A 15,836-nucleotide genomic window follows, 5' to 3' on the forward strand; every position below is an offset into this window, starting at 1 on the left:
AACAAAGTGTGATAGGACTATCCAGCACTGTGATGTGACCAGACACAAGGAAAAATAAGCTTTTAATCACATTACCTTCAGTTTGTTTGTGAAGTAAAAATTAACTAATCGGGTTTCATGGGTTTCTCTGTCCCCCTGCCTCCAAAATTATTACCTCTTTTAGATAACTGTATTTATCTTCTGCTGTTTGTTCCTATGAATTTATTTACTTTAAAAAGTACATAAACCCCAGCAGTTAATAAAACCCTGGCTGCATCTTGTTTGATTCCCCCCCATATTCATTGGAATGGTCATTTGTGAATTTCAGAATAAAAATATCCATTGACACAAATGTCATAGTACCCTAATAATCTAATCATTGTTATCATTCAGCAAAGCAAAATTTCGGCCTCCCCTCCTTTGTACTTTACAACTTTTGGTTTGAAGAGCCAAGCGCTGGATTCCTTTTTTAATTTATCTTTTATAGTGGTACCTCTGGTTGCGGACACAATCCATTCTGGGGTGCCATTTGCACCCCGAAAAGTCCACAACGAGCAGTGCTTCTGCGCACGTGTGAAGTATGATAGAGCGCTTCTGCGCATGCACGAACCGCACAGAACGCTTCTGCGGATGTGTGAACCACGCAGAATGCTTCTGCGCGTGAGGCAAAACCCGGAAGTAAACATTTCCGGGTTTGCCGTGTTCTTTTTATTATTATTATTTATTGCCGTGTTCTTAACCCAAAAAAACGCAACATGAAGCGTTCGTAAGAAGAGGTATGACTGTACTGAAATTTTCAAATGTATGGGTGAATGTCCAAATAATGAGGCTTATTACCACTGAAAATGCTGAAATTTCTGCATGTGTCTGGTTAATGTTCCAAAATACAGAAACAGAGCACTGAATGTGGTCAGTCACCCACGGTGTAGCATGCATCTGATGTTTTGTAGCATCTCATGGGAAAACTACATGTTACACCAGTCACGTGGCCTTCAAATGCAATTTTAATTGGATGATCCAGTCTGCACTGGAAGACAAAGGATTACTCCTATGTACCTCTCCTTACACCAGGGTTTCAATCTGGATCAATGCTTGCCCGCCCTACAAACTATTTGAAGAAGGGGGTGGTGGATGGGAGAACGAATTGTTCTGCTCAAATACTTCACACATTAAGCTAAAGGAGAATGATAGTTCAGTGGCAGGGCACATGTGTTCCCTGCAGAAGATCTCAGGTTCAATTCCTACCATCTCCTTGCAGCACCAGGTAGGAGTCCTTACTGAAAACTGGAGAGCTGCTGCCAGTCAGTGCAAACAAATACTACGGCTTCTTATATTCATATAAAGCATGGCTGGCTGAACCATTCCTCTTAGGGTAGGGTTTGGGGAACCTTTTCTCAGTCCAAGGGTTGGATGAGAAACTGGCCATCCTTCTTCAGCTATTTTTGACAGGTGGTTAGGGGCTGCCCGCTTGTCCACCATTTGATGTCATTAGGCTGTCAGGCGATACCTTCAAAAGGGGCTTGCTGTCAAAGCCAATCAGCTGACTTGCACCAAAGCAAGGCCCTCTGAAGTTGTCTGTTTGCAGGTGAGGTTTGGATTCTATCCCGAATTAGGCCTACAAGACAGAGGTTCACCACCATTTTCTTAAGGGCCAAGGATACGCCTCTCTAGAGGTCAGCTGAATCTCCATGCTCTTTCCCTTATTCCCTCTGCTCCTTGCCAAACATTCCCAGGACAGTTTGAAGGCATGAACTTGAAAGTAAAATGTGCAAAAACCAGCAGATACATATAAATTTCCCATACCAATCTAACGACAGAGTTTCAACGTCAAGATTCGAATATAGCAGCTCTAGGAGTGGAAAGTAAGTATTGTTTGGTTCTTGGCAGTGCTGCTAAGAAGGGAGAAAACTTACTGTGCATTAGTTATAACATACTGCCTTTAAACTAACATGAAAGAGCTTTTGAATTAACACATTTTTGGGGGAGCGGGAAGAGCAGCAAACCTTGAGAAGGTAGGAAGATCCGTCGAGTTTTGCTTTTCCTACAAGCTGGCAAGTGAGATCAAAATACATAGGCGGCTGAATGCCAGACAATTTTGCTGCGACTGCAGAGTTTAAAAGATTAGATGCCACCCAAATGCGCAAGTCTTCTATTGTTTTTCTGTCTTCATCTGTAAATGTGAATAATTTGCTGGACGTTCGAGGAACCACTGGTGTTCCTACAGTGCCATCAAAGGTAAGTGCTGCAAATCCACTGCTGCTAATCCCTTGCAACTGCCCGCTGAACTCTTTGATCTAGGCGACAAGAACAAAAAGGCAACGCCGTAAGGAAAAATAAAAGTGTACTGCTTTTTGAACTCAGTGGGGAAAAAGCCAATATGTAGGATGATTATCACATTCATTTGAACTAATTATCGCAAATTACAAGATGAAAGACATGTACCGGCTTAGAAAGCAACGAACGCCAGTCCATCCATCTTTGAACACATTGTTTTGTAACAGGCATGTATTTGAAAAGGCCGACTCTCAACTTTCAAGATATGAGCTCGGCAAAGCGCTCCGCCGCCCAACATTCTTGGGGTGCACCAAGTCGAATCCAACCCATGCAAACCGGAGGTTAGTCCCAAACGGGTGGGGACATAGGTGGCGCTGTGGTCTAAACCACTGAGCCTCTTGGGCTTGCAGATCAGAAGGTCAGCGGTTTGAATTCCCGTGCCAGAGTGAGCTCCCATTGCTCTGTCCCAGCTGCTGCCAACCTAGCAGTTTGAAAGCACACCAGTGCAAGTAGAGAAATAGGTACCACCGTGGAGGAAAGGTAAACGGCGTTGCCATGCACTCTGGCTTCCGTCACGGTGTTCCGTTGTGCCAGAAGTGGTTTAGTCATGGTTTGGCCACATGACCCGGAAAGCTGTCTGTGGACAAACACCGGCTCCCTTGGCCTGAAAGCGAGATGAGCGCCGCAACCCCATAGTTGCCTTTGACTGGACTTAACATTTCAGGGGTCCTTTACTTTTTTACCTAGTCCCAACCTTAATTTGAACATATGTGACTCTAATGAAAACACTGCTAACTTATTTGGTGTGAACTCGTTGAAGTTTATTCAAACTTCAAATAGACGGTAAGGAGTATTTCATGAAGGTCATTTGGTGGATAGTACAGAATGGTTGGTGAGCTGGTCCCAAGTAAATGTGTGTCTATTACTAGGGGTGCCTAAGCTTCAGAAGGCTGACATTCCTGACTCAAACATGACCATTCTAATAAACAAATGATCAGAATATTTTAATTTTTCAAAAAAAAGTATCAAAGATGATATTCAAAGAAACATAGCAGTTTTAAAATTAATTAACTCCTAGGTAAAGTAAACTAGGTAAACTCCCTTACTCCCGATCTCTGACATAGTTAAAAACAAAAACAAAAAGCAGCTTCTCTAACAAATATTGTGAAGCTGTGATAAATGGGTAGCTTCTGATTCTTCAGCTGACTTCAGCAATATATTCTATTACCGCTCAGGAGTGTATACGGACTAAGAAAAAGCAAAGTCTTGTTTCATCAGCTTTATGTATTTATTTGCAACAATAAGATTTGAAATAAATTGCCCCCTTTTGCTGCCTCCTGGTTCGAACTGACTCTCTAGACACGTGTGTAGAGCTACATCTCTTCTCCTTTCAAGACGCTTGTCAAAACCCACTCAGAGTTTGCACAATTCCCTTACTGTAATTTTCTTTCCTGTCCTCCCTTCCCAAAGGAGCCCAGTGCACTACTGAAATTAATAAGCATTACAGGGGAAGGTCATAGCTCAGTAAAAGCTGCCTTGCATGTAGATGGTCCCAATTTAGTTTTTCTTTATTAAATTTGTATACTGCCCTTCATTCATAGTTCTCAGGGCGGTTCACAGCATAGAAATGCAATATAAAAAAGAGAAAATACATAATAAAAACAAGAACAAGACAAAACAATACCATCCCCCAACACATTTAAGAGGGTAGCAGATGTTAAGTTTCTGCCTGGCACCTAAATATGTATAATGAAAGCGCCAGCCAAATTTCAGGGAGAGCATTCCACAAACAGGGAGCCACTGCAGAAAAGGCCAGTTCTTGTGTTGCCATTCTCAGGATCTCCTGTGGAGAAGGCACACGAAGAAGGGCCTCAGAGGATGATTGCAAGGTCCAGATCAGTTCCTATGGAGAGCAGTGGTCCTTGAGGTATTGCAGTCCTCAGCCACCTAAGGCTTCATAGGTCAGAACCAGCACTTTGAATTGGGCCCGGGAACTAATTAGCAGCCAGTGCAGTTGAGCCAGGAACAGTGTATACCGTCTTGCCCTGGTGAGCAATGTCGTAGCTGAATTCTGCACTGGCTGAAGTTTCCGAACTGTCTTCAGAGGCAGCCCTACGTATCATGCATTGCAGTAATCTAACCTAGCGGTTGGGACATGGGTGGCGCTATGGGTTAAACAACAGAGCCTAGGACTTGCCGATCAGAAGGTTGGCGGTTCGAATCCCCACAACGGGGCGAGCTCCCGTTGCTCAGTCCCTGCTCCTGCCAACCTAGCAGTTTGAAAGCACTTCAAAGTGCAAGTAGATAAATACCGTATTTTTCGCCCTATAGTACGCACTTTTCCCCCTCCAAAAATGAAGGGGAAATGTGTGTGCATCCTATGGGGCGAATGCAGGCTTCAGGAAGCTATCCGCAAGCCTTGGGAGCCCAGCAGGAGTTCCCGCCGGGCTCCCTAGGCTTGTGGATAGCAGCCTGCATCCCGAAGCCTGGGGTGCGCCAAGCAGCGCACCCTGGGCTTCGGGCAGATATCCGCAAGCCTTGGGAGCCCGGCGGGAGTTCCTGCCGGGCTCCCAAGGCTTGCGGATAGCAGCCTGTTCTGGGGGCTGGGGTCGGGGGAAGCTTAGGCTTCCCCCGCCCTGCGCCTGGGGGGGGGAATAATATTTTTTTCTTTATTTCCCCTCCCAAAAAACTAGGTGCGCCCTATGGGCCAGTGCGCCCTATAGGGAGAAAAATACGGTAGGTACCGCTCCGGCGGGATGGTAAACGGTGTTTCCGTGCGCTGCTCTGGTTCGTCAGAAGAGGTTTAGTTATGCTGGCCACATGACCCGGAAAGCTGTCTGTGGACAAATGCCGGCTCCCTCGGCCAATAAAGCGAGATGAGCGCCGCAACCCCAGAGTCAGTCACGACTGGACCTAATGGTCAAGGGGTCCCTTTACCTTTCCCCTAGTGGTTACTGCGGCACAGATGGCAGACACTCCCTGGCATCTTCAGCTTGGGCTGGGAGAGACCCCTGTCTGAAACTTTGGAGAGCTACTACTAGTCAGTGCAGAGCAAGATGGACCAACACTGAGCAAGATGGACCAATGGTCACACTGGCAACCCCATGCCTAATAAACTCTTGTCCCCGAACCCGCCTCCCCCACATTGCACATAAGAAATCAGTGCAGCAAATTTGCAGCGGCAAAATACTAACTCATGTATCAAGGTAAAGCAACCTGGAGCAGAATTAAACCCATAAGGTAAAATTTACTTCTGGGGTATAATAGACGCCCTGCAGTGCTTTGTGATTTATTTGTTTTTGGTACAGGCCAGAACGTACGTTTGTTTTGATATAGCAGCAAAAAAACGCACAACCCCCCCCCCCCCAAAAAAAAAACCTACTGTGGTGCTTTTAAAGTGGAATATCCACACACAAACACTAAAACTTAATTTATTATACAGGTGAAAATGCTAAGTTATATTTTGAGAAGTTGATGGGAGCAGAACAGAACCCTGTTAGCTTTGAAAGAGAAATAATTATAGGTTCAGAGAGCACAGTTTCCCTAAGGCTAGCAAGGTCAGAGCTGAGGCAATATTTTAACCAAGGACTTTGCAGCTTGCAATTTTCGCCGCTAAAGGATGCCATCTCAATTACATGTGCCTTATGAACTTAACAGAAAGAAACATAGCTCAGGGATTTGCATGCAAAAGGTCCCAGCGCCAGGTAGGGTTGGAAGAGACTTTGGTCTGAGACCATGGGAAACTGTTGCCAGTGTAGGCCCTATTGAGCAAGCTGGGCCAATGGTCTACCAATCTATGGTGCTACTGTTAAGCATTTTACAGAATTTACTGACACGAAGGGACAACTCATGCAGTCAAACCCACAACCAAGCCAGCACAGCTAATACAGTTGTACCTTGGTTGCTGAACGCCTTGAAAGTCGTACGTTTCGGCTCCTGAATGACAGAAAACTGGAAGGGAGTGTTCCAGTTTTTGAACTATTTTTCGGAGGCTGAACATCTGGCATGGCTTCTGCAGCCAACCGGAAGCTGAGTCTTGGTTTTTGAACAGTTCTGGAAGTCAAATGGACTCTCAGAACGCATTCTGTTCGAGAACCAAGGTACGACTGCACATGCTTTTAAAAAAAAAATTATTACAAGACATTCCAAAATATATGTACTAAAGACAAAGTAAACCTTTTATTTTTCATTGCAAGAAGAATGTTCTGAATCCAAGAAAATGAAACTTTCTCAATAGATTGGGATTAACATATTTAAACCTATACATTTAAAAACATACTAAATAACACTCCAATCTAGGTACCTTTAAAAATGGAACGTTTGACTCTAATTGCGATTTACGATCATGTGTGATAATGGGATAAGAAGAAATTCTATTACAGAAAAAAAGATTTTGCCTTGGAAGCACATTAATTAACTGAAATAATGGGCAGATATTTTACGTGTAACTTTCAGGCACTGAAAAGAAGGAAAATTATAATTTACTTAGGCAGCTTAAAACTATAATATTTAAGTAGCTTAATTAAATTTTACTATTCTAAATTTGGCTGCCAGTTGAACCCTGACCGCAGCTAAATTGTATTCTCAGATAAATGGCTGCAAGATACTCACCCAGATACTACTGCCTTGAAGTGACCAAAGCTACACATTTAGAAACACAGCAGGAAAGCTGGCAAATATTTTTCTGCTTTCCACATGCTCTCAAACAAACAATTGTGGTTGAGCTAATGGGTGGAACTCAATTTATTGTAAATGTTTTGCTTCTCTTATAAAGAACACACAATATGTGAACAGTAACGGAACAGAAAAATGAAGTGTAGCACCCTGCTTTAAAAGTGCTCAACATTTGTTGCCATTTAAAAGCAACAAAACAAATTTGCGTTTTCTTTCATTGTGCCTTAAATTCTGGGTTATATCCAATGTTATAGGAATGGAAGGGTTAGGGTTGGTGCAATGTTTCTTTTCCTCCCCCACTTCCCTCCAAGTCTCTTTTTCTAAAGTGGATTTTTTATTATTATGAAATACAGTGGTACCTCGGGTTAAGTACTTAATTCGTTCCGGAGGTCTGTTCTTAACCTGAAACTGTTCTTAACCTGAAGCACCACTTTAGCTAATGGGGCCTCCTGCTGCCGCCGGAGCACGATTTCTGTTCTCATCCTGAAGCAAAGTTCTTAACCTGAAGCACTATTTCTGGGTTAGCGGAGTCTGTAACCTGAAGCGTATGTAACCTGAAGCACATGTAACCTGAGGTACCACTGTACTTTATTTTAGAATGATGAGCAAAGGGATTTCTGAAACTGTATACATACACTTACATGCCATTGGCTTGTGCGTCGGGAAATAAATTAATGGATAGGAATTCATACCAGGAAATGGCAGGAGAGTGCTGGAATCCTCGTGGCTCACGAGAAGACCCACCCCAGGGCTTGAAGAGGGCACCAGTGAAGGTGAAAGAAGCCTCAATGTGGAAGCCCCTGAGGTGCAGTGTAGTTTTGTTTAGGCTGCTCAGCTTCCCCGCCTAACAGCTGGCGCATGGGGTAGCACAGCAGCTGCCACAGCCACTTTTCTACATGCCCTCCAGCTGGCCCTAGAACTTCAACTCTAGCTATTTTGGTCTGGATTAGAGAGAGAGCAGGAGAGAGAGATGGAGAGCAGGAAATATGGGTGTTTACAGGCTTTTTAGAGGGCGCTTCCCACTTATGCAATTGTCGCTTATGCGCACAGGGGCCCAGAACGTAATCACGGCATAAGTGGGGACTTAAGACTCTGGACTTTATCAGCTCATTATAATTCCTGTATTATAACGCTACACACAGTACAACTCTAAATTGCGAAAGCAAGATGTACCTCTACTGCTTGGGAGGGTGCTGTCACAAGAGAAGGAAGAAGGGTTCAATGCCTTCCTTGCTTGTGACTTTCCTCTCATTGACATATTTGGTGTATCTGTTTCTGAACCTAAAGGACTGGGAGATTAAACAAACCAGACTAATTTTGCCTAATCCAATTCAAACTGGGGCAAATCTGTTGGATCCAAGATTCCAAGGCAGAAATGCAACTGATGGTAGCACTGCTTCTGCATTTGATCGGATTACAAAACAAACAGGATGCTCAGGGCTTGAAGTTGGGAAGGTACCTTCAAATGTTTTAGAATACAGAAGATATTTGGGTATCTGGCCAAAGAATACAGACTGGGATTCCCTGCCAAGCATTCCTGAAACATGGTTGCAAAGACCTCTTTGTGCAACAAATCCTCTAGCTCCTCTTGCTTCTTACCTACCTAAGTCTCCTCCATCTTCCGCAGCATGTAAAAGAACCTGGTCTGTGTTTGGAAATGCACCAAATAACCTGATATGTGAAAGGACCAACCTTCAGTATCAGAAGTCCATGATAAATATGATGACAAAAACTGAAGAAACAGAAATGGATACCTCTCTACAATGAATGGTAAATACAGCAAAGGTACCTTTATTCTGTGAAATCGAACAATGTCACCATTTTTGTAGATTTGTGGAAGGGCATCTCTGTTTACATTAAAAAGTGAACATATCAGCTTGGCATCCGATTGGTCCACAATGGTTATCACTGAGCAATAATCTGTAAAGGAGAAAATACAGATGTAAAAAAGTTGGCACCATATTTCTAAAAGCATAGATTAATACATAAAGGTAACATCATGAGAATAAATACAGGGATGAGATTATATGCTTTTAAGAAAGCAATACAATTTCCTAAGATTAGCCATGCCAGAAATTTTACACCTACCTCTGTTTAAAAAGTGCATGCATTTTCAGTAATCTTGACATGTCGACAGACGTGAATGGGTTTGAAGCTTTCATAAAATTACTAACAAATCTTAACACTGAAGAGAAAGTATTTTATTTAAATTCAAGGTATCAAGTACAATGGTCAGCCAACCCTTTAATTGGCCAAGGGTGACAACAACACTTTCTTCTGTGACACGAGGCAAGAAGGAATGATTGCCTGGCATGCAGTCCAATTTTCATTCAGTACTGCTCCATTTCTTCAAATCTAGCTTAGGTGTTAGTCTCCGGAGAGCTAATAATTGCCAGTTGTGTTGCAAGTCTCATTTTGCTTAGCTTTGCCCTCACTTAAAACAGCCATATTAAAAGGGCAAATGGCTTAAACCACTTCCTGTTCATGCAGAGTAAGAAGTAACAGACTGTTTAGACTTTAGAGAGAGGCATTGGAGGGGGTTGAATTAAGATGACTCATGGGGTCCCTTTCAAATCTATGATTCTATCAGCACTCAAATCTATAACAAGTTCGGAGCACACCCTCATTGATAAATATCTTCAAACCCCTTAAGAAGGCCAAACAGTTGGGAGAAACATGTATGTTCTGCAAAATTCTTATAACTTTAATACACTAATATCCTGCCTTTCTTTTCAAAGCAGCACACACAGCAGCAAAGGCATCAGTGATTAAAATAAAACTAATTAAAACACAATAAAAGCGTATTTAATACATCTAAAAATATCTTACTATTATAACATTTATATTCCACATTTCCTTCAAGGTGCCACTCTATCCAAGTTATTCTCACAACAATCCTGTGAGTTAGGTTAGGCTGAGAGATGGTGACTGGCTGAAGGTCACCCAGTGAGTTTCAAGGCAGATTGAAGATTTGAAGGTGTTCCAGGTCATGGCTAGGCAAACTAAGGTCCGGGGGCAGGATTTGGCCCAATCACCTTCTAAATCCGGCCCGCGGACGATCCGGGAATCAGCATGTTTTTACATGAGTAGAATGTGTGCTTTTATTTAAAATGCATCTCTGGGTTATTTGTGGGGCATAGGATTTTTTTTCTTCCCAAAATATAGCCCCCCCCCCAAAAAAAGCTCTGAATGACAGTGGACTGGCCCCCTGCTGAAAAAGTTCCAGGTTTTAGTCTAATAGTCTAACCAAGAGTGGTCCAACACGACTCTCAGACTGCATGCAGCCCTCAATCCCTTTTCTGGCGGCCCTCAACAACTTTTGATGCTCCAGCCCTCACGGTGCCTTCCCAAAGCTGGGTAAGTGAGGCACTGGACTTTGGGAAGGAGGCTTGAGGACTCTGTCAGGTTCCTAGACGTCTCCTGCCTCCTTCCTAAAACCTAGTTAGCGCTTGCCCAGTCATTGATCCTCTAAGCACTACATTCCATAACAGTATTGGGTATCAATGCCAATTTTCATATTCAGGACATCATCCTTTAAAAAATGAATTTCTAATGCAAAGGACAAATCTATTATTTCTACGGGCTCTGGCAGAAACAACATACAGTGGTACCTCGGGTTACATATGCTTCAGGTAACATACGCTTCAGGTTACAGACTCCACTAACCCAGAAATAGTACCTCGGGTTAAGAACTTTGCTTCAGGATGAGAACTGAAATTGTGCTCCAGCGGCGCGGCAGCAGCAGGAGGCCCCATTAGCTAAAGTGGTGCTTCAGGTTAAGAACAGTTTCAGGTTAAGAATGGACCTCCAGAACAAATTAAGTACTTAACCCGAGGTACCACTGTATAACCTTTGGGCTAAAACAACACCAGGTTTCGATATAGTTTACTAGATTTGCCCATCATGCTGGAAACCATTAACATTTTTGGATTAAATAGTGCTAACTAGATCTTAATATGTAAGAGATGAAAAATTAAACTTCCTGTTAGGTATTAAAGAAACAATCTTGAGCAATTCACCTAATTTCCTCTGTAAGATTAAGTGCAAATTGCTTTGTAGTTTTATTGCAAGGCCTGCTAGTATCTCTAAGCCAAGCCTTTAATCAAAGAAGTCATGAATATAATAGTCTACAGTGTATATTACAAATACTTATTTGTAATTCTCTGCCACCATTGCACAACACACTCTAGGATTACAGGTGTTGTTGTTGTTTAGTCGTTTAGTCGTGTCCGACTCTTTGTGACCCCATGGACCAGAGCACACCAGGCACTTCTGTCCTCCACTGCCTCCCGCAGTTTGATCAAACTCATGCTGGTAGCTTCAAGAACACTGTCCAACCATCTCATCCTCTGTCGTCCCCTTCTCCTTGTGCCCTCCATCTTTCCCAACATCAGGGTCTTTTCCAGGGAGTCTTCTCTTCTCATGAGGTGGCCAAAGTATTGGAGCCTCAGCTTCACAATCTGTCCTTCCAGTGAGCACTCAGGGCTGATTTCCTTAAGAATGGATACGTTTGATCTTCTTGCAGTCCATGGGACTCTCAAGAGTCTCCTCCAGCACCATAATTCAAAAGCATCAATTCTTCGGCGATCAGCCTTCTTTATGGTCCAGCTCTCACTTCCATACATCACTACTGGGAAAACCATAGCTTTTACTATACGGACCTTTGTTGGCAAGGTGATGTCTCTACTTTTTAAGATGCTGTCTAGGTTTGTCATTGCTTTTCTCCCAAGAAGCAGGCGTCTTTTAATTTCGTGACTGCTGTCCATTTCTTCCCTTTCTATTTGCCAGGAGGTGATGGGACCAGTGGCCATGATCTTCGTTTTTTTGATGTTGAGCTTCAGACCAAATTTTGCGCTCTCCTCTTTCACCCTCAATAAAAGGTTCTTTAATTCCTCCTCACTTTCTGCCATCAAGGTTATGTCATCTGCATATCTGAGGTTGTTGATATTTCTTCCGGCAATCTTACAGTATAAATTACAGTATAATGATTATACTGTATACATTATACTGTATACATTATACTGTATACATTACCGTATACTGGATTACAGTATAAATGAGTTAACTTTGAGACAGGAATGTCATGTTCAACAAATAGTTAGGGAATAGTTCCAATGAGGTGCTTTAAGCCAACAGCTAATACTACAAAAAATATTTTAGTTTATTTTTTTACTTACTGTAAAGCAACTATTCTCAAAGGATTAGTCCCGAGAAACAAAGCCTAAGAAGTATGATACTGAATTAGCTGCTTGTTTAACTTTGCAAATTATCTTCAGGAAATAGCATCAAAGTACAGTTAAGTGTGCCACAGAGGTGTAAAAAGCAAGTAGGAATAATACATTTTAGCAAGCTCATTAAAATCTGACAACTTGTTTTAAACCTATATACTGTGTACCTCACTTTAATTAAAAAGGTGAAAAATTGCATGCTGGCAAGATATACAAGTTCTAAGTAACTCAAATTTAAATCTAATATTTTCAAAACTCAACAAATATACAGGCTGCTTCAAGTTACAGCTCTGTGCGTCACTACAGGGTTATCTCAGTTCAGACAAGCAATACAGTACACAGTGTAAAATACTTTCACAAAACATGGGATCTCGCCATCGCTTAAGGAGAGAAACCGTGTCAGTTCAACAGTGCAAAACTAATGCTAATACATCCTCATGGATTACCAAAATCTGGCACTGAAGTACAACAAATGCTTATAAAAATTCACTCTACCATATTCTTTTATAATGTGTTGGATAAAATGCATCTCCAAGGTGACTTTCTTTCCATAGCCTGAAGGCTCTTCCTAGCACTCTAATAATCTCACCTTACATTTTTGTTTCAAAACATGTGGGATTGCAGGGGAAAAAACAACTTGAAAGGAAACGGCTTGCATGGCTCACAGACCTAAAGCCAATGAAGATTCCAACTATTATTATTATTATTATTATTATTATTATTAAATTTGTATACTGCTCTCCATCTGTAGATCATGTTCTCATGCCTTAATAGTTAGTTAAAAAAATCTATCTCATGATTTGGAATATAGGCAGTTAGCCTGTCCCAGGTACCTTATCACATCAGGTGGCTGGAATAGTTATATCCACTTAGGCTTGTTACTGCATATGAAATTGTATTTTTAAAGTCCTAAACTTCTGTGATGATATAAGGTAAAAAAGGTTAAGGACTTCTGGATGGTCAAGGTCCAGTCAAAGGTGACTAATGGGGTGCGACACTCATCTCACTTTCAGACTGAGGGAGCTGGTGCTTTGTCCACCGACAGCTTTCCGGGTCATGTGGCCAGCATGACTAAAATGCTTCTGGCACAGCGGGACACTGTGACGGAAACCAGAGCGCACAGAAGCACCGTTTACCTTCCCACCGCAGCAGTACCTAATAATCTACTTGCACTGGTGTGCTTTTGAACTGCTAGGTTCGCGGAAGTTGGGACAAAGCAACAGGAGCTCACCCCGTCACATGGATTTGAACCGCCAACCTTCCAATCAGCAATCCAAAGAGGCTCAGTGGTTTTGACCTCAGTGCCACCCATGTCCTGGTTCTAAATATTGAAAGTATCCGGGCATGTTGTATGGAAAGTAAGTGAAACCCACCAGTGCTGGGAGTCTAGTTCATACACTTACTAGAATAGCTCTTCCATGTATGTGGGTGGGGGACACTGAACTCTCTAATACACCTATCACACACATACAATATAAGGCAAGATGTATGTCATAGGTACACACGTTTCTCAAAACACTTCTCCCTGAGAAAGCACATTTTCTAGGAAAGACATTCCTAGAAATGGCCCCTAGCACAAGACAGATTGAAAGTCCAAAATGCTATTCAATATGGAAATCAGTAACACAAGAAACACAAGAAACACAAACTACATTTAGTATTTTAGTGGCTAAAGAAGCTTTGAATGACACACTGGGTGCAGTTAATGTTTAACCTTTCGGAAACATCCAGAATGGATTTCGGGGTAGACAAGCACACCAAAAACAGAGAAACTTTAATAGTTTTGCTATAGCAGTTTGAAAATACATGCATACATATATGCAAAGATAAAAATACATGGTCTATTTCCAATCTCTATGAGGCTTTCCACTGAGACCAACAGACATCTACAGTTTTACATGTATGCCAGAAGCAGCTTCCCAAACTGAGATCTGCAGTGCTAGCTTTCGAGCAAGTGGATCACAGTTGCCTACCAGCATGAGCAAGGTGACAGGATGGGTTCTGCTGGTCACGCCAACTTTCCTATTACATCGCCCTTCCAGTAAGCAGCAGCGACTCAGCTGCCAGGAAGTCAGTGTAACAGCTCCAAACCAAATTGCAAGCCATTGTTGATCTATGTATTTTAACCAATCAATTCAATGGAAGTGAGTGTTCATCTTTATTTGATATCTCAGCTCTCTGTTCAGGCCACTGAACAGTGTACTTCCCGCCGATAACAAGTTTGGGCTTTTGTAGAGTTCCAGGTTGTATTGTCTGTGATTTAGATCAATTGGGTTAAGTTAGTTTATTCTGTAGTGAGTCACAAATTTATGCCACCATGAAATAATTGTATTAGCATTGTTTAAGAATGGCCAAAAAAACCCCCAAAAACCCTATGGAAATGACTTTAAGCAGTAAGTTGTAACACCTGACAAAATTACTTAACAGCTACTGTAAACTTGCTTGGCTTAACTGCAAAAGAAGGAACAGGGAAATATTAAGCCCTCACAGCAGTAGTTGGAGCTACAGTTACTTCTATGTCATTAGAGACCCTAGCCTGGATCCAATTGCCATTTCATGGATTAAATTTTCTACCATCAGAAGTGAAGTCTTCAGATATCTTAATAGGGGGCTGCCAACTTTAAATTTCCATTTGATATCTTCAGTTGAGAAGTGCCCTTTCTGCAAGTGATTGTCTACATGCCCTTTTGGTTTTGACCATTTTACATTTAAAAGCTACAAGTGGTGAGGAAAGAGAAATAAGAGGATATCTGCCTATCCAGAAATAACATTTTAAAAATCAGCAACACCTTCTGCAATATCCTAAAGGATAGAAAATCATAATCTTTTCAGCTCTCTGCAGCTCTCCAGAAGGGGAAAAAATATCCCTATTAAAATTAAAGACTGAAAATCTCACAGTGAATGCAGTTTTCTCATACATACAGACCTAGCATAACTAAGCATCAAAAGATGCTGAAGTATAAGAATCTAAAAGTTTCATCTTGGCTACAGGAAGATAATTCCTATACAGAAAGAACTAGTAAATGTTAACCATATTGATATAACTTGTACATCAGAATTGTATTTGGCTTTACATACTTTTTTCTTAATATTCTACAAACTACATAGGAGAACAGCAGACACAATATAAGATATGAAGGCCTTGTTCACACATAACACTAAGCCATGGTTTGCTTAACAAACCATGAGTAAAACCACAGTTGTCCCACAAACAGACAAGTATGCTTGTTTCTCCAAAATTTTGTTTGTTTTCCAATTACTAAACTCATTCCTTTATAGATTGACCACCTGAGACGCTCGCCAAACAAACATGGTTAAGGAAGGGTGCTGCATTCACACATAGCACCAGATCATAATTCACACAAACTAAGGTTTGCAAATAATCAGCAAACCATGGCTTCAGATTGTTGTCAGGAAACAAATCATAGTTAAGCTGCTAGGTAGGGTTCACACAGTGCTAAAGCTATGGTTTAGCATTATGTTTGAAGCAGATCATTGTGTCCTAATAATGGAACACTATTTTTCAAACATCTATTTTAAATCTATTTCTATTCCTAAATTTAATTCAAGAAGAGATAGATGGCAATAGCTGATGTGCTTTATGAGTACCCTAGTGATCCAATGATGGCGGAACAGATAAGTGGGCTTTTTACGAAATTTACAAGCTACAACGCAACTCAT

General features: G+C 41.8%; 1 protein-coding gene across 3 annotated transcripts in view; it reads right to left on the bottom strand.

Annotated features, from left to right (window-relative positions):
- POT1 (protection of telomeres 1) overlaps positions 1-15,836 on the bottom strand; it is a 67,119-nt gene that overhangs the window by 27,091 nt on the left and 24,192 nt on the right. For all 3 annotated transcript variants that reach the window (XM_081023629.1, XM_081023630.1, XM_081023631.1), the window contains 2 exons: positions 8,717-8,847; positions 1,983-2,273 (listed from right to left, as the gene is read on the bottom strand). In XM_081023629.1, coding sequence (XP_080879755.1) covers positions 1,983-2,273; positions 8,717-8,847 — 422 coding nt within the window. The remainder of the gene's footprint in view (positions 1-1,982; positions 2,274-8,716; positions 8,848-15,836) is intronic.

This window comes from Podarcis pityusensis, assembly GCF_964106645.2.
Source record: "Podarcis pityusensis genome assembly, chromosome: 10".
NCBI lineage: Eukaryota > Metazoa > Chordata > Lepidosauria > Squamata > Lacertidae > Podarcis > Podarcis pityusensis.